At 29.2% G+C, this 21,265-nt stretch overlaps 1 protein-coding gene across 1 annotated transcript; it reads left to right on the top strand.

Annotated features, from left to right (window-relative positions):
* Positions 1-9,071: 9,071 nt before the first annotated feature.
* LOC132948807 (UDP-glycosyltransferase UGT5-like) lies at positions 9,072-18,137 on the top strand. The gene is made up of 6 exons (XM_061019456.1): positions 9,072-9,230; positions 10,817-11,069; positions 11,648-12,240; positions 12,699-12,921; positions 14,441-14,660; positions 16,567-18,137. Exons 1-6 carry the CDS (start codon positions 9,189-9,191, stop codon positions 16,868-16,870), a joined length of 1,635 nt encoding a protein of 544 aa, XP_060875439.1. The 5' UTR covers positions 9,072-9,188; the 3' UTR covers positions 16,871-18,137.
* The last annotated feature ends 3,128 nt before the right edge of the window (positions 18,138-21,265 follow it).

Raw genomic sequence — 21,265 nt, forward strand, 5'->3', positions numbered from 1 at the left:
CTACTACAATACTACAGCTGTATATGACAGTATATACAAAGTACGATATACTATATATTATATTCGTGTACTACGCAGTGCACTTGTATATATATATATTATATATGTATATTATATAGTCGCTGTTACCGCCCGTACCCGCTTTTATTTCCCGTATATGTAGTCGTATAGGTACGCCGTCGTTTTGTTGTCGGAAATAAATTTTAATTGCTTTAATATTACATTCCTATCTTTATAAAAAATACTTTTCTATATGTACAACTTATATATTATTATATATATAGCCACAAAATCCGCTCCAGATGAGAAATGGTCCTCCCGGTTCATATTGTTCCCATGTATCGGATACGATAGATGAATCGAGTAAATAATTAGATACGGTTTAGAAATCAGAATTTGTCAAGATCAAATATATCAATAATCATTCCTAAATTGCTTCTAAGTGTACCTTAAGTTTAGGTACACTTAGAATTCAGAAAGAGTGACTTAGCAAGCAACAAATTATGTAGGTGTACCTACTTGCTCTAACTAAACGCATTTTTATTTTTTCCTGACTGAGGTAAAATATAAATTCTTTAATAATTTGGACATAAATTTAAAAATATACAATCAAAGTCACGATAGGTGGTAGCGATGATAAAAAGAAGAAGGTAATATTTTATTAAATCTCACTTTATTCATTTGTTATTATTGTAACTAGTAAAACTAAAATAAAAAACAATTTTATAGTTAATTATATGTATATTGTATCATGATTCATGAAAGTAACATAATATAATAATACTACTGATGTTCTTTTAAGTATAGCTGGTATTTTTTAGTTTATTATTAAGCTATAATTTCAACCTCACACTTAATTGTTTAAGACACAATTTTAAGGTCCATAGTAAGCTTGTGCATTGTATAACAACCGACTTTAGCAATACCAATTATTAATAGGTAAGTAGAATTAGTTATAATAATTGAACAATGTGTATCTATTACAAAATTATCTTATCTATATATAAAAACCATTTTTTTTTTACTCTTGTATATTTTTATTTTTTCATTGTAGACTTTATCTCGCCAAATGACGATTGTTGTTAATTTCCAAAGTAGAATTTTACTTTTACATGTTAACTTATACAGCGTAATATATTAATATATAATTGACTTGGTTTGCGCTGGATATGTCTAGTTCAACATCAAATTAAATTTCTATAAATAATAGCGAGCACATAAGTCAAGTATCTAATGTATACTATATGTAATATGTATTTTGTATGTATTGTATGTATTATATATATATAAATATATAACAAACAACAACGATCAATGAACGTTCGTACTTTGTAATATACACGCACATAATTTATATATTTAAATTATAGAGATGAGATATGTTATACTCTGTAAGTGTACCATGCTTCGAGTTGTGTCTAATCTTTGTATAGCATTGGTAATTGCTATACCTTGTACTTATATAAAATGTATACATCATAATATTATCTCCCAGCTATCAATTTTATATGGTCGCTATACTTTATCTCATTTTGTAGATCGATTTTTATGTTATATTTTATTAGTGTTACATATACATTTTTTCTATTTGTCTTCACAGTGACGTTTTTTACGCCTCATAGTTTTATGAACGATATATCATGCATTTCTCTTGAACTATATTGGTAGGTATAAAAAATGTTAAATAAAATAAAATAATTATTATTGTATTATATAAGTTTAAAAAAAGATAAACCGGTGAAGTCACTCCATTGCAGTATAACCAAATGCTTTAAAAAAAAAAAAAGGTGGATAAGTGTATGTCACTCTGCTGTACAGTAGGTTACAATTGGGTCACTGTAATGGATGGTGTTAAATTTGAATTCAATGATCTAATATCATTGTATAAGAAAAACGATTCTGAGCGAAACGGTCAGTCAGCCTATGATATTACCAAGTATATTTGATGATATTATTGTGAATAAGGTAATTTATATATAACCTATTTACGTGGAGCCTTGTTTTAAATTTTCAATCCTTAGCCATAAAAGTTAAACATTTTATACATTTTTAACTACAAAATAATTAATAAATTATAAATTTGATAAATGTTGTCAAAATTTGAACTTTAAATGCTTATAAAAAAAAAATTGTGCCTATGTATTTTTAATATTTTTCAACTGCTATTAGAACGATATATTAGGAGCCTTATATAAAATATTCACGCTTTTTTACCCAATAAATAAAAATTTATTGATATTTATAGAAAAAAAACTAAAAATATTGAAAACTGACAATGTCCGTAAACAGCTCAAAAAAAGTCAAAATATTTTCAACATTTTATGGTGTATAGAAAATGCTAATATAAACATTCAGTGAAATTTTCAAGTATCTACAGTCATTCGTTTTTTAATTACAATAAAATAAGAAAATTGTTACATGAGAAATCGAGTAAATATCAAATGTTGTAAAAATATAAATTTCAGACGCTCATAAAAATTTAATTTAAGTTTCTTGTAGACATTTTTTTTTGATAAAGGTAGACAAACTTATGAGTAATCTTATATTACATTTTCAAATTTTAGATTAAAAAAGAAAAATTTTTATGAATTCTCAACTCAAAATAATTTGCTATTTTTCGTGATTTTTCCGTATTTCGTCAAAATTTGAACTTTAAATGCTTATAATTAAAAACTGTGACTAAGGATTTTTAATTTTTTTCATCTGCCTTTGAAACAATAACCTAGGAGCCTTCTATTAAATTTTCAAGCTTTTTTACTCAACAGATAAAATTTTATTGATATTTATAGAAAAAAAAACTAAAAAAATTGAAAACTGAAAATGTCCGTAAACAGCTCAAAATAGGTCAAAATATTTTCAAAATTTTATGGTGTATAGAAAATGCTAATATAAACATTCAGTCAAAATTTCATGTCTCTACGGTCATTTGTTTTAGAGTTACACCAAAACCCAAAATCGATTTTCTCGAAAACAGATTTTGCGTAAAAATTCCCGTTTTCCTTAATTTTTCTTTTGTTTTTCACGTCGCTTTTGAAAACTACTGGGAACTTTTTACTTTTGACCCCCCAAAGTACCAACTAGATTCACTTTCCTATCAGAAAAGTTATTATTGAAGAAAATCCAAGCACTTTTACTGTCCTAAAAGGTGATGACAGACACAAAAAAAAAAAAATTAAAAATTAAAAAAAAAAACACACATCATTGTAAAATCAATACATTCATCGCTTCGCTCAGAATCTAAAAATTGTAAACATATATTAAATATTTTCAAAATGTTTTAATTTCTGTTAGAAAAACTTCTGAGGAACTTGGTTTTGGATTTTCAACCTTTTGCACTTTTACGATAGGTGATCTCGACCCTGACCTAAAACTATAAAAATTTACCATTTAGACCTTTTCTAAAACTATAAAGTCACTTTGGTGAGCAAGTACCTAATACATATACAATATTTTGAAATACAATTTTGCGGCCGGTTCAAAATGAGTTTGGTTAAATTTTTATTTTGTTAAATTCATAATAATATACCTACACAGTACACATCCTACATATATGCTTAAATATTATCTTAGGATCCAAGAAAATATTAGGTATGAAGGTAAACCTATCAGCTGATTTACTAATGTAGTTTTTCAGTTTTTCGTAGAATTTATAATTGTTATTGAGCCCACCTTTATGTACCACTTTAAGTGCGCTTAAAAACATTTTTAGATTTTGTTATGAGTGAGAAATGTATTTATTTTATAAGTGTATTAAAAGTATTTTGAGTACAACAATTCTTACTAAAATCTAAATAATGCAATGTAGTGAACTACATCGAGATCGATAATCGAACCAAGTAAATAATTCAAAGATATCCATCATAAAAATTGTACAATTTAGAATAAATACACTATAAAACCAGTCACTTTAATTCCTTAAATATTTACATATATTTAAATGTAAAATATGTTATTATTTATTATTAGAATAAATTACGGTCAACAAGTATATAGGTATACTCATCACAATAGTTACACAATATTATAAGAGTTCAATATTTTTATACATGTTTTACAAACAATTTCATATTCTTTGTAAACATAAGTCATTTTTTCAGTTCAGCTTATAAGAATATCATAATTTAAAACAAAATTTAGTGCTTTTACCAAACTTTTTGGGAAGTTTAGTAAAAGTTTTTGACGTTTATGATACATCTGGTCTGTAGATTAAAAATAGTGTGCTGTTTTAATCCACACTAAATGTATGGTATTTTGATATATTAATAGAATGAACCGATAAAGTGTGTGGGAGTCAAAATCATAAGTGTGTGGTTTTTGGATCCAACCCTTAATTTCCTTAAATGTAAGATAAAACTATTAAAAAATTGTTAAATTACTGTAATTAAGAATTAAATAATCCTAGATAGTTTAAATTCTTACTGAATCTTAACTAACGAAATTACCCAGTATTGTCCGAACTTAATGAAATTTTTTTTTTTTTTTTATTTAAATAAGGCTTCAACTCCTGAGGTTATTAGCCTGTAAAAAATACAAAAAATTATTAAGTGAGTGTTGGTCTTACAACTATGGGGATACATTATGTTTAACAAAATAGGGAGTTTGTAGGATATATGTAAATTTAATTATTTAATTATTAGTAATTTTTCTAAATTAGTTTTGCTAAGCATATGTTTTTGAAAAAATTATATATTTTTTTGGTGTTCTCTTTGCCAAGTGTCTGTTGCATTGTTGATGGGTTTCTTAATGAAATTACTTCAAGCTATTATAGTAGTTGTTTGTTGTAATAATTTGATTGTGGCTACAAAATAAGTGTTAAATAATTTTATTTTTCTGTGGAATTTAGTTATAGGCAAATTTTTTAGCGTAGCGCGTAGAATTTTAATATGCCTACCCATTATTTCAACCAAATAATGCACCAACAGCCGTTGAAAATTTTGTCTCGCTCTAAGAAAAACGGAAATTATGGCACTTGCGATCAATATTATCTACCGGATTTCGTAGCTCTGCAAAACACTATAAACACACACTCGTGTGCTGGAAAAGCAAAAAAAAATACATTGGAGCAATCGGGCGGTGGGAACGGACGTGCTGGATAAAACGGTCAATTCATAAAACATGATGGCTTCTGAAGTGCTAACTGACAGACGAGAAATATGACCTGCTCGCCGCGAGTACCGTAAACGATTTGGTCGGCGGTTGACTTGACCGTGTCTATACCGCGGTCAGAAAGTCGGGTCAGGGGACGATCGGGATTGTTTAGAACCTCAGTAGATATCGCCGATAAAATATCCGACCACTTTCCGATCGCATCAGTTCCCGAGTTCCACAGTATCTAAGGTCACATAATTCCGGCGACCGCCACTGACCTTTTTTATAATCTACTGGGGAAAATTCCTCAGAACTATTTATGGTTGGGTCAGGTGGGTGAGTGAGTGATAATAAGTGATCAGTCATTAGTGCGTATTTAATATTTAAACATCATCATAATTTAATAATAATGGTAAGTGTAAAGAATAGGGAATAATAGTATGTGTATGGCAGGTCACTAGGCTGCAGTATATCGCGATTATAATGCACTAAAATGGAATAAGGGCTTTGGACATAGAAATCTAGATTTGACTAAATACTATATAATGTACTGTTATTAATATCACTTATAAATTTAATTTAATTTAATTTATTATATTTTAAATGTTACTTTGTTATTGTTGCCATACGAATTAAAAAAATAATGCACTATTCGAGAGTAGCTAAAAATTTTTTGTAAGTAGGTGGGTCTAAAACCTGCGTTTTTACTTTTTTCCCCATAACATGAAATATAGATCCGCGCAACTGGGTGAAACCCACAGGATATATTATATTTATATATATTACATATAGCTGTGGTGAAACCAGTCTTAAACGAGCATCCATGTCAAACCCAGCCCGGTGAAAATAAATAAGTACATATACGATACCCCAACGTTACATAAATATATAGTGTAATAATATTATATTCTATTATAGTATTATCAAAATCGCATCGATAGAGCACACAGAACTGTAGTTTAACTTGTATGATAGTTATGTAGTGAGATCTACCGGATTACTTTGGAACGTTTTTCGCTTTTTCGTCACTATTTACGTACAGTACTATAATATCATAATAAGTCTGTGTACTTACATTGCATATATTCTCTGTTTACTGTTTTCAGTACAGATGTTGAAAACTCACGATTGAAACCATAGATAGTACCACACTACAATTTATACTTACATATAGGCTTTTTTATTATTAAACAATATATTATTAATATAATATATTATTGAAAATGCTACCTGTATAGTGTATAATATGAGCGGTATTACCTACACAGTACACAGCTAGATAATTTAGATATAGTGATGTACACGCCGGTATTGTATTTATTTGGTGGAAATGTGGTCTCAGCAAATAGCAGGGCTTGCATTTGGAAAAAAATTTCGTTTTATGTTATTTACAATTAACAATTTGCTTTTTTCTCAGTTAGTAGTTTTTATATTTACTATAATATGCATTAAATTTTTATTATATTTATGTTTTTTATACATTTTGTTATTTTATTGAAAACAATAGAAACAAATTATAAGAATACATAGTAAAAAAAAGGTGGATAAGTGTATGTCGCTCTGCTGTACAGTAGGTTACAAGTGGGTCACTGTAATGGATGGTGTTAAATTTGAATTCAATGATCCAATATCATTGTATAAGAAAAACGATTCTGAGCGAAAACGGTCAGTCAGCCTATGATATTACAAAGTATATTTGATGATATTGTGAATAAAGTAATTTATATACAACCTATTTACGCGGAGCCTTGTTTTAATCCTTAGCCATAAAAGTTAAACATTTTACACATTTTTAACTACAAAATAATTATTAAATTATAAATTTCACAAATGTTGTCAAAATTTAAACTTTAAATGCTTATAAAAAAAAATTGTGCCTATGTATTTTTAATATTTTTCAACTGCAATTGAAACATTATATATGGAGCCTTGCATTAAATTTTCACGCTTTTTTACACAACAAATAAAATTTTATTGATATTTATAGAAAAAAAAACTAAAAAAATTGAAAACTGAAAATGTCCGTAAACAGCTCAAAATAAGTCAAAATATTTGGAAAATGTTGTGGTGTATAGAAAATGGTAATATAAACAATTACAATACAAAAAAATACAAAAAAATACAAAAAAATACAAAAAAATTGAAAACTGACGATGTCCGTAAACAGCTCAAAAAGAGTCAAATTATTGGTGATAATAAAAAATTGTATGGTGTATATAAAATGCTAATATAAACATTCAGTCAAAATTTCATGTCCCTACGGTCATTTGTTTTAGAGTTACACCAAAAACCAAAATCGATTTTCTCGAAAAGAGATTTTGCGTAAAAATTCCCGTTTTTCCTTAATTTTTCTTTTGTTTTTCACGTCGCTTTCGAAAACTACTGGGAAATTTTTACTTTTGACCCCCCAAAGTACCAACTAGATTCACTTTCCTATTAGAAAAGTTACTGTTGAAGAAAATGAAGCGTATATTCAAAGATTTGTTTAGTTGATATTATTGCGAATTTTCTAATACTATATAGATACCTACTTCTTAGTACTATAAAACCCTATCCCTAGCCCCTGGCCATAATATTATACAGCAACCTAACCTTTTATACCTATAATAATAATACTACCACAAATTCGCATTAATAATAAAAGGTGATTAGGATTTATTTTATCCTGATACTAATTTGAGTAGGTACTAATTATGTGACAACATTACTTAATTTGCATTTATTTGTACATACCTAGGTATGAGGTATCTACGATTTAAATAAATTAACATTTTTAATTAACATTCCGCACACACACACACACACACACATACACACACACAAGAAATCACCTACTATCTAAACCCAATCGTATAAATTGTGCATAATATCTATGTCTTATTAATTTATTATTAAATTGCAGTTTTATAATCTTTAAGCATTTTTTGTAGTAAGTACCTAGGTACGTAGTACGTACATTAAATAAATATAAAATACATACAGTGTCCCGCGAGGATTTACCTATAAGATATCTTCTGAGATAATACATTTATAATAAATTTGTTTTTTTTTATTAGACTCTAATTTAATTTCTTTGGTAAAAAAGTTAAGAAATATAATTTTTAACTTTTTTATTTTTGAAACAGTTGAAGATAGCTATTTTATAGAGTTCAATTTTATGAAAATGTTGACCTCCAACATTTTATTTTCATTAATCTCATCATTTCTAATCATTTATTTAGTTTATATGTGTAACAGCAAAAAACTGGTTTTTGTCTTGGCGGCGAGTCCCCCCCTACAGCTAATGGATATATATCCTAAAGGGACACCCTATATAAAGTTTAGATTTAAACATTTTTTTTTGCGCTGCTATTATATTATAATCGATGGTGTTAGATAAGGTTCATCATATAATATTTTCCAGATACTTTAATTTATTTGAAATATTCTATTATTATGCATATCGAATGTTGGACTTAGTATATATCTGTAAAATGATTTTCATAGGTACTTAAAATTTAATTTTTTTAAGTAGGGTCCCCGTCTATCATGTTATCCAGTTATATATTTGTTTTTTTATTATAATCAGCAGATTTACTTATTGTTTTTAATTAAACAGGTTATAATTAATGATCTATTTAATTGTTTTAATAAAATAAATGCCCTACTCTAGAAAAATTGAGTATTGATGAGTGTTCGTGAAATTATTCAAATATTTATGAAGAATGTGTTGATACAGATGGTACATTAGATTTTTTAATAATATTGTATACAAAATTAAAGATTGCTTGGAATATATTACTTTGCACAATAATTTGTACATTGGATCAATCTAAAATAAAATGGTAAGCGTTATCGAACGGTTGGGGATTTTTAATAACAATTTGTATTCTGTAATAACAATAATAATAATAATAATATGATAATAATATATACGCGCGTTATTATTAAGATTTTTACTCCCACTGTTATTACCATACTCTGTTATAGCCGCCGTTACGCAACATGACGGTCATTCAGATACTGCTATAAGTTGTTAGATCAGTATTCCATCGGCTATTATAACCGGCTGACGTCCGCAGTTTCGTTTATCTCGTATTGTTGTTTAGGGCAACGGACGAATGATGAGAACGTTTGCTCTTTCAACAGCATTCTGCAATACCGTAAGTACCTAAAGTATAATAAAAAGTAATTAAATCCCATTGCTTGTGTATGCGTTCGATAAATAATTAAATATGTGTTCTAATTATACTTTCGAAAAAACGTATTGGTACCTCCACGAATAGTAAAAAAGTATATAGGTACCTCGTTAATGTATTCATCATATTTATTACGTTTACACACAACACACTATTTCAAAGTATTTAATTAATTCATATTATTTTAAATATTGCGAAATTACGTTTAATGATTATTCAGTGTTACTATCAAACAAATTAAAATACTCGTAACTTGTTTGTTTCATATTATTTTACAAGGAAATGTGGTGATATAAAAAATATTCTACAATATCAATTACATACATTTTCAATTTAAATGTACTAGGTATCTATAATCTATGTATTTGTACGTTAAAGGTTATAGTAAGTACAGTAAAACCTCCTTATAACGAAATAGCTAGGTGCCAACTGATTTCTTCATTATAAAGTAATTTCCATTATAGGGAGACAAAAAAATATACGGGCTATAGATTATACGGGACTGTGTTTATTTTTCGTTGTAAGAAGATTTCCATCTTAAAGGGTGACCGTTATAATATAGTGGCCAGTTATTTAAATCTTGCCAAAATACTTAAGTATAAGGATATAAAAAACTTGAAAAAAAACATATTTTTTAGTATTTTAAGTAAATATCAATTGGCAATAAATTACCATCGGTAACTATTCACAATCTGTTAGTAAATATGTAAATATTTAAATACTTGTACTCTAATTTTCGATTATTTTTCAAGGTTTTACAGTATATTAGTAATATAGGTAATATTATATAATACACTATAATGTAGTAACGTAAAAATTCAATTAAATACATTTAAATAAATACATTTTTTTGCGTTATATTATTATACTATCTTTATACCTCGTAGCTAGTATTATAGGTACGTGTATTAATCTATAGTATAATTATTGATTTTTGTATTATACCTACAATGCATTATACAGCCAAGTTTCTAGAACTCGATAACTCGAATCTCAAGGGGTTCGACAGTGCTTTCTTAATATATATTATAAACTTAGATTTTATTATTCAGACAGTTGTAATAATATTCAAAATTCTTTTGATTTAAAAAATATGCAAATTACATAAACATTGCTCATGCAGTCATGAAAATGCCATACAATTTAACTATAAAAGTAAAAAGAAAATAAACAGAAAGTTTAGTGTTCCGCAGTAAATGTTTAGACTTTTAGACATTTTGTATTAAAAATTAACAAAATAGTAATGAATGATAATCGAGAGTAAATTAATTATAATATTAATGAATTATGATCAATGACCCCCTAATAAATAACAATTTTAACATACATTTATCATAAAACTTTTGTTTTTTTGTATAAAATAATTTAATACAATAATTCCATACGTATATTGTCGTGTGTTTGTGTAATATATAATATTGTATATTATAAAAAATGCACATCGCTCATGCAATATACCATGTTTGTGTACGATACGAGTCACAGTATAATAGTATAATTTGGTTTGGTATAGATATTTGCTTATATTTGTATTTCCTCTTAATTTTTAGATGCAACTATTAACGTTGTTAACGTTGTTGTTGTTTGCTGAAAGATCGTCCAGCGAGGGAGTGAAGCTACCGGCGAAACCTTTGAGTATATTGGCGTTTTTGCCGACCGAAGGTAAAAGTCATTTCATGGGCTTTAAACCGTTACTCGAAACTCTTGTTTCCAGAGGACATAATGTCACGCTTGTCGCACCGTTTGCGTTGGACGGCGCTAAACGGCCGTATCGTCACGTCAAAGTGGAGCAAACGTTAGGAGGTAATATTTTGAAAATATCTATATATTATAATTCTGTACTGTATAACATACAGCCATGTGCTTATGAGTTTTTTCTTTTCTAAGAAACAAACACAGTTAAGTAAAAAATCTGAAAACCCGTTAAACGTATCTATACACTATAAGCATATTGTATATAATGATTTATATCATATGTATATAACAGTGACAACTACTATTTTTCGAAAAATTTTATAATTGTTTATTTATTTATTTTACGGAATGCAGCAGTTGATGAGGTGTAAAATTTAAAACAAATAGTAGGTAAGTACAACATTGAAAACAGAGAGTGTTTAAGAGAAAAAAGAGTAAACATGCGTAAATACTTAAAAAGAAAATAGGCACATTATTAAATAATATATAAATAAAGTAGGTGGGTTTGGATGGGGAATCACCTGACAAAAAAAATATATTATAAATATCAATTGAAACTGAATTAGGAGCAAAGAAATCGTATCTAAATAGAATTTTATTTAAATAATATAATATTATCCAGACAAAAGTTCACCAACCTTTATGTTTACAACGAGTGATTATTTTTCGTATCTTTTGTTTTCAAGATTTCGACATGCTAAAAGTGGCGAAATACGTGAACCTCATACCCACGCCGTTGCACTTGTGGTGGTTCGGGCCGCACATTAGCGAGACAAGTCTGGACAAACCGTCGGTGGCGAACTTCATCAGGAGCGACCGGTCGTCGTTTGACTTGGTGCTGTTCGAGAACTTCTATCACGAGTGTTTCGTGGCCATCGGGCACAAATACGGCGCCCCGGTGGTGCAGCTGCTGCCATTCTCCGCCAACTCCAGGGTGTCGCAGTGGCACAGCAACCCGTACAATCCAGCCTACATTCCGGACCTGACCAGTGCGTTCGGATCGAACATGACGTTCGCGCAGCGCACCAGCAACGCCGTGTCCGCGTTCTTCTACACGGCAGTCTCCCGGCTAGTATACCTGCCCCGGCAACGGGCCGTGGCCGACAAGCACTTTGTGTACCCGGGCCACGACCGCCGTCCCGACCTCGTCGACATGCTCCGGAACGTGTCGCTGACACTGGTCAACAGTCACCCGGTCATCGGTACACCCGTGCCGATGGTGCCCAGCTACGTACACGTGGCCGGCATGCACTGCGTTCCCGCCGGACCGCTGCCTGAAGTAATGCTATGATGATAATATTGTACCGTAGCCCGAGCATAGCACGCGCCATCGACTTGCTCACCTCTTTTTTTACCCTAATTTTAGTAGGAAAATGGTCGGAAACATCAACGATTTCGTCCAATACCCAAGCCAGTTATACCGGAACCTATTAGTTATTTTCGTATCGGGTCTGGGGGTTATTTTTTTTAAGATTCTGTGTTCAGTTTTTTTTAAATAATCTAAAATCTAAACGATGAAGTTCTGATTTCGGTAAATACCACCCAAGGTTCGTAAGAGTACCTAGGTTATAAATTATGTGTAGGTATTTTCCGGTATTCGTCAGATATGGTGTTGTTTGCATGAGCGTTTAGCTGCACATCATCAATTTCATAATATAATATAATTCCATGTCGATTTTTTTTTTCGCACCTTTGAAAGTTATATATTAATCTCTTATTTTTGGATGCGCTTTACAGGACCTAAAACAAATAGTGGAAAGTGCTAAGGAAGGTGTAGTCTACTTCAGTTTGGGATCGGTGGTAAAATCGTCCAAAATGCCCAAGGAAACTGTATCGCTCTTATTGTCGGAACTCTCGAAAATCGAACAGACCGTTCTGTGGAAATGGGAAGCTGACGATGTACCGCAACTACCCAAGAACGTCATCGTTCGAAAATGGTTTCCCCAAAACGACATACTAGGTACGTACTTAGTAGTTAGTATTAATATGACTTCTTGTCCGGCGTCTTAATAATTCGGTAAGTAGGGGTAGTAGGACGAAACCTACTGATTTCTGAAGCTATGTAACAAATGCCGTAAATACATCAACAGAAATAGATGGAGGGGTCAGTTTTTCCAAAAAGAAGCTATTGTGACGTTTCATTATTTTATAATTCGTAGATATATTGTACATAAATATAGGTAAAAGTAATTTGTTTCAATTTAAAAACTAATTAATTTCATATGCTTGTTAATAAATGCTTTTTTTTAATAAAGAAAAGAGTAAGGTTTTTTTTTTTCAAGCAATTAAATTGATAGTTTAACAAAATATAAATATAATAAATATATTTTACACTTTTTAAATTATCAAATATAAATTGATAAGTGCAGATTTAAAATCTGAGTTGCATTAATTGTGTGACTGAGTTGTACTTATTAGTTATTACTTATATGTAGGTACTATTATATTTTGATAAATAATATATATACTAAATAGATATACTATAATATGATAATGTACTATACACACTCAAGTTACAAATACATAATTTATATTATGTATATAGGAACACGTTAGTATTAATCATTGCAGATTATGCAGGACTAATAAACAAATTTAATAAACTATAGCAACAAACAACGAATGTATTAAAAAAAATATCCCACACTTAAATTTTTATAAAAAAAACATAATTGAATGTTTAGAATACGCTCGTATTTAATATTTATTGATGCATTGTATTATTTTTATATTCTCAACTATTTAATATGAACTAAGATAAACTATAATTGTTATTAGACAACATAACGTTTAAATGATTATGTATAGTGCATTCGAAGGAAAGAGAGGTGGGTTCCAATAGACTTTAACACCGGAAAATAGATAACATAAACGTAGAATCACGTAGCCGCTCGTGGCACTGCAGGTTGAGGCTTTTCAAAACAATGAACGCTAAGCTTTGAAAATAAAAAAAAATTATACATATTTTATATTATAATATTATCAATGACTACTATTCATAGTTTTAGGTTACGGGAAAAGTTGAAAACAGGGAAGGGTTTTAGAGATAGTTCCCAAGTTATGTGGACAACGTTCAAATAATTTAAATATAATATTATTTTGCTTTTATCGTAATGCTGTGTCAAAATAATACGTAGTAAAATAATAATGGCCAATGGGTATAATACCTATAAGTTACCTATGGCTAACCTACCAATTAGATACTATTGATTTTCAGTATTACGTATATTAAATTGATCACTGCAGACTGCAGCCCAGTTTTTCGGTTGCATGGCTTTAAGATATCTGCGAAGTAATAATGTTTAATAAAAAAATTATACTTATTAGAATACTAATTCGATTAAAAATGTTTGTAAAACAAGTACGTAGAAGAAAAATATGTATTCATTATTTAATTACCAAAATTGCACTATCAAAAATGCCCGGATTTTCTATTTTCGGCAAACTGTATTTCTTCTGATAATAAAATGTTTGTTTAGGTCATAAGAACTGCAAGTTATTCATCACCCACGGTGGAGTACAAAGCACCACTGAGTCCATCTACCACGGGGTGCCCATGTTGGCCGTTCCCGTTTTTGGCGACCAGCAGGGTAACTCACTACGCGCACAGTATAGAGGCATAGCTATACAAGTACCGTACTTCGACTTGACGCACGAGGCGTTTGGCAGTGCCCTACACAAGCTCCTCATCGACCCGACGTGAGTATACAGTGTGCATAATACCATGCACAAATACGTAAGCATAGCCATGACAGTTTCAATCATATTTTTATAATCCAAGACGATGGCATTTATTAACGTGTTAAATATAATAACCAATTAGCTAGGGAAAAGTATAATAATTTATCAAAAATATAAACATACCATTTTATGGCATAAAAAGTACGTTTTCCGTGACCAAACAAAACAAATATACTATGCACCTACATTAAAAATGTAGGTATTCAAATTTGAAATGCGTCCGCAACAATGTCGTATCGTTAAATACATTGCAGTATGTGTGATAATGTTTGTTTAATTTGTGAGCATTCACTGACTCCGGACATAATAGTACATAGTAACACAAAGAGGAGGGAATTAATCCCCACAACCTATTTCAAACCCTATCTATAAAACCCACCGTCAATACATTTCTAACTACTTATATTATATTATAATATATAATCCAATATAATAATATTGCAACATGATAACCACATCATTGCCATTTATAATTATTTATAGGTACCTATACCATCAGTCTTGTCACCAAACAATTATGATTGGTGTTGACTGTTAACCCCGTCAACGGTCGCGTAATTAATATTAATATAGTGTCACGTCGTCGAGCGATGTGTCTCATTATCGCTCACCCGTCTGATTTCGTTTCATTTACCATTAATTGTTTGATTTTGTTTGAATGTTCTTGACATTATTTATACGGATTTGACGTGCATGATTCGAATGTAAAAAAATTATAGTTGAGTAACTAAAAATGTTGATAAATGCAGTAACAAAATCTGTTTGTATGTAGTTGTTTGTATACTGACTTGAAAACGTTGAAAAATGTATTAGTTTGTACAATGATGTGTGTGTTTGCTTAGTTAAAGTTTTGGGTATGTTAAAATAAAACTTGATATGATCGCATAATTGAATGGGAATTCGTCAGAAATATTATTTAGATTATTAATAGGTAGGTCGTAGGTATTCTATTTTAATTTTTCAACAACACTGCATGTCTAAGTTAATAATATATAGATAATTAAAAACTTCCTCATGTTATTTTTTGAGAAGATACAAGTTAATTTCAAAGTTTAATTTTATTTTTACTTCTTAAATACGTATATGTACTATAAAAGAGAGTATATCGTTTTCTAACTTTTCTAACTATTATATTGAGAAACATATTTAAAAAGTTTTATTTGTTTAGAATTCTAACTAAGGCTTAATACTGAATGTATCAATTCAATACTTATAGTTGATACTTAAATTTATACTTATAGTAAATTAGTAAAATACCTACGCAATTTACACGATATATTTTTTGTATTTTTGAATTTTGTAGCTTGGACATAGGTAAGGTAATAATAACTTAATATTATACTAAACCAGTATACTGTATTAACTACATGGCAGTATAAACTACATTGTATTATCTAAAAATAGTTAACCTAGTTTAAAATAGCTATTTATTTTTTTGGAAATACTTTTTTGGTCATAGAAAATCTCATTTTTCTTCTAAATAAAAACTCAAATATATGTGTGAATAATAAACTGTAAAATGTTGGGTGATAAAGGTAATTTTTAGAATTGCTTGAAAATGATTGTGAAAAACGGCAAAACGCAACGCACCTTTAATAATATTTACCCGTATTATGCATTTATACCCATAGCCTGTAAATGTGATGATGATGATAATAATAATAATAATAATAATAATAATAATAATAATAACAATAATAATAATATGATTTCGGGGATTCAAAAATAAAATGAACGTGTGTGGCACACAATGATTTGCGTATAATAATTCCACGAGCTACCATCATAATTATTATGCCAAGTACACCATATTATTTCGTAATCAAAGTAAAATATTATGCTCACCGTTTAAACAACATCGTAGGTACCGGGAAAACGCCAGACAGACGTCGGCCGTGTTCAGGGACAACCCGCTGCCACCGCTGGAAAAGGCTGTGTTTTGGGTCGAGTACGTTGCCAGGCACAGCGGTGCGAAACACCTGCGGACTGCTGCCAACGACCTTTATTGGTTCCAGTACATGCTGTTGGACGTCCTGTTGCTGGTGTCGTTCGTGGTCGTACTTATGGCGTGGACGACCAAAAAAATGCTCGGCTGCGTGTTCGGCCGGTGCTGTCGCCGCAGCCGAAATATCACCTCGCCGCCAACAGTGGGGAAAAAAACGCAGTGATTATAATATTACAAGCGCCCCAATAATACAGTCGACTCTCAATCACTCGAAGTTCGAGGGGGGCAAAAATTCGAGTTGTTAAAAACCAATCAACCGCCGTGTTATGGCGTTTGAAGGATAATTTTTAATATCCGATATAATATCGTGTCGACTGTATTGTATAACTTGTTCGACATTTCGATGAAACCATCAACGTCTTTCCATTACATGTTATATTACTTCTACACGACATGTACATAATATAATATTATCATAAATTATAATAGGTAAACACGAATCGCGGTAACAATAATAATATTATACATCGTGGTTGCGCGGGGCAGACTAACTCATGACGGTCGCCAGCCTTACTACACGAAACGTAAATTTATTATAGTTACGTACTACCTGTAATAGTTGAACATCGTAATCCGTCGGTAGTCGGTACATAGATGTTTATACTACATTTCTGCCACGTGAAAAACGTTTAAAAACGATATTTAACACAAAACTTATTTTACAATAACATTTTATTTGTGCACGACACTGTAATGTTTTTGCGATATTAATATTCTTCATTAACCCTTTGAGTGCCAAATTAAAGACAAAATAATTAATTTACTTATAACTTCATTGATATTTAATCGATATTTTTTTTACTGAACGTCTTTGGATTAGTCTTTGAATTTGCAATCTATTGGTATACATTTAAGTATTGATAACGGCAGTAAATGATTTTAACAAGAAAAGACGCATAATATCTCCAATTATACTTTTTAAGCAACTACGTACCTATATTGAAGATTTTCTATTAAAAAAATGGTAGGTAACCTATCTTATATATTTTGTGTCTTAACTTATAATAATGTACCTATAATATTATGTTCACCCATTTGTTATATTCAATTTATTTACTATAATATTATTATGACATCTATATATTAAATAATTGTATACCAAACTAATTGCAGCAGTATCTACTATTTTTATAAATGATTTATGTAGTAGTGGGTTCTGCACTTCAACTACTGAATAAATACTGTACATAATGGTTGTGTAAGATATGTATAATAATATTATGAAGAAGTACATTTTTCACTCTTACGAGCTACAATGAATAACAATATGCATGTATATTTTAAGGGGTTTTCTCCTATTTTTTACTTGAAATATCAAATTAGTCAAATTTTCTAATCCATTATCCAAATTATTTTAGTATTATTTTTAGCATACACATACTTATAATTGTATATAATTTATGTAATTATACTATTTTTCATGTTATTGAGTCTCCTGTGAAAGTTAAACCATCGTGATTTGACAGTAATTATGTCTTTTAAAATCTTGTTACTTATCAATCTAACGTTACTAAATTCTGTTGGTTATTAATTATTCCAATTAGCAAACGCTCCAACTAGATACTAGACACTGTAGAGTCCACACTCTTAATAAACAATCATTTTAGTTTATGTAGGTACCTAATAGTTTCCAATCGTGCTCGTTAGAGTCACCAAGTTGGGACTTTGGGTACATACATTCCTACACACTGAGAGTGATAATAATATTATATTAATATATTATACTGGAGCGCGGACTCGTCTGTAAACACGAGCCGTCGCGTTTGATGTTCCCCCACCACCGAAGCGCAAAACATTTCATTTTTACCTACGAATATAATATAGCGGACGTATAATAATGTTTTATTTTCGTTTATAATTCTTTATTTATTTTGATTATTTAATTACTTTTTTTACACATTGAACGAGTAGTGTATACTAGTTTTTATGTTATAATAATATATAATATATAACTAATGGCCTTTGTTATCGATGTTGATATTTTTAGAGAACAATAAAAAAAAAATGTATAATATATATACATATTTTCCATCAATTACATTTTAAAATTTAGCTATTTATTATTATTTTTTATTTTTATTTATTATTCAAGAAGATAATGGGCCCCACTGAACATGTTCGTGTGTGGGCCCATGAATTCACAATATTTGAAGTATAAATTTATTAAATTATAGTGCATGTTAATTAAATAATTACAATTTGCAATACACATTTTTCACATAACTAGAATATCAATATAAATAAATACATATTTACGACGATTAGGTATGATTTATTTGGAAATCGAGAGAATAGAAACGATTTTTATAATTAATAAATATGTAATACCTATACTTTTTTTTAACTTGAGCCCGGCAATTATGTCCATTAGCTATTGTAGAGATTATGGATTATGGTTACGGTAGGTAAGCAACACGTGTATCTGTATGACAAGATTTTTGCTACTACGAACCCTGGTGGTCACCCATCCGGGAACTAGTAGCAGCAGGCGTTACTTACTCTCAGTCACATTACGTAACTGATAGCAGCTAACGTGCCGTGCCAAGCCACACCTATACTTTTATATAAATCCAAATTCCAAAGTGCAACCTACCTACCTACTTACATACCTACGTGTTCGTATAATAATATAAAATGCACACAGCATTTAAAGCTTAAAAACAACAAAGATAAGATTATAGTTCGCAGGTCAAACATACATTTTGATTTATTTGGTACTAATAAATTTATTATACCTATCATAATTTTGTACAGGAATTTTTATTTTTTTTGTAATGTTGTATTACAAATATTTATAAGATACTCGCCACGGTGAAATCAAGGTGATAAAAACGATAAATCTGTTGAAACATATTTTTTATTGTTATACTTAGAGTAGGTTTATTTTTTAAGCATTTGCAATACTTGATGTATGATAATATTATTTAATACCTATCTGTTTAAGTTCATCATAGTTTTCATATCAGTATATATTATTATTTTAAAAATGATTAAAAACTTGATTGTAAAAACATTTTCGAAGAAATATCAAATCACAATACTATCATTGTTCTTCAACATAATATGGTAAATTTGTTAATTTAGCACAAAACGATGGCTTAATTTAGGATATTTTTGAGTTATATTTTAAATTTAACAATCCATAATTTACTATACCTGATTTAAATAAAATCATAATAATTTATCAATGGCTATTGGCGAATTTAGTAATAAGTTGTAACAATATAACTTGAACATAATTCATTGAATAAGTTAGATTGTAATTTGTATCGGGAGTATTTATGAATAACCACGTAAAATGTTTTTATTGACTGTTATAATAAAAATATATTTAAGTGTATTTAGTCTCGAATAATTTAGTAAACATCCTGCATTAATACAACCAGTAATAAATATATTAAGCTAAATAGGTAAACTAATTTTATTTACCGCAATCATTTACTTGATAGTTATGTGTTATGTATTTATTTATTAATTACCTATAACTTTATGATATTATGTTTTGCATTAAACTTTATGTATTTTATTGAAAACGTAAAATCTATTTTATCTAAATTGTTTTTTAGATTCTGAGCGAAGCGATGAATGTATTGATTTTACAATGATGTGTGTTTTTAATAAATTTTTAAAATTTTTTTTTTGTGTCTGTCATCAGTCATCACCTTTTAGGACAGTAAAAGTGCTTGGATTTTCTTCAACAGTAACTTTTCTGATAGGAAAGTGAATATAGTTGATACTTTGGGGGGGGGGGGGGGTCAAAAGTAAAAAGTTCCCAGTAGTTTTCATAAGCGACGTGAAAAACAAAAGAAAAATTAAGGAAAAACAGGAATTTTTACGCAAAATCTGTTTTTGAGAAAATCGATTTTGGTTTTTGGTGTTACTCGAAAACAAATGACTGTAGGGACATGAAATTTTGACTGAATGTTTATATTAGCATTTTCTATACACCATAAAATTGAAAATATTTTGACTCTTTTTGAGCTGTTTACGGACATTGTCAGTTTTCAATTTTTTTAGTTTTTTTTTTCTATAAATATCAATAACATTTTATCTGTTGAGTAAAAAAGCTTGAAAATTTAATAGAAGGCTCCTAGGCTATTGTTTCAAAGGCAGATGAAAAAAATTAAAATTCCTTAGTCACAGTTTTTCTTTATAAGCATTTAAAGTTCAAATTTTGACAAAATACGGAAAAATCACGAAAATTAGTAAATTATTTTGAGTTGAGAATTCATAAAAATTTTTCTTTTTAAATCTAAGATTTGAAAATGTAATACAAGATTATCCATAAGTTTGTCTATCTCTATCAAAAAAAAAAATTCCTACAAGAAATTCAAATTAAATTTTTATTAGCGTTTGAAATTCATATTTTTACAACATTTGATATTTACTCGATATCTCTTGTAACGATTTTATTATTATGTAGTAATTAAAAAACGTATGACTATTGACTGTAGATACTTGAAAATTTCATTGAATGTTTATATTAGCATTTTCTATACAAGATAAAATTTTGAAAATAATTTGACTCTTTTTGAGCTTTATTTTTTTTTTTCTATAA

Source organism: Metopolophium dirhodum, chromosome 7 (assembly GCF_019925205.1).
Source record: "Metopolophium dirhodum isolate CAU chromosome 7, ASM1992520v1, whole genome shotgun sequence".
NCBI classification, from domain to species: domain Eukaryota; kingdom Metazoa; phylum Arthropoda; class Insecta; order Hemiptera; family Aphididae; genus Metopolophium; species Metopolophium dirhodum.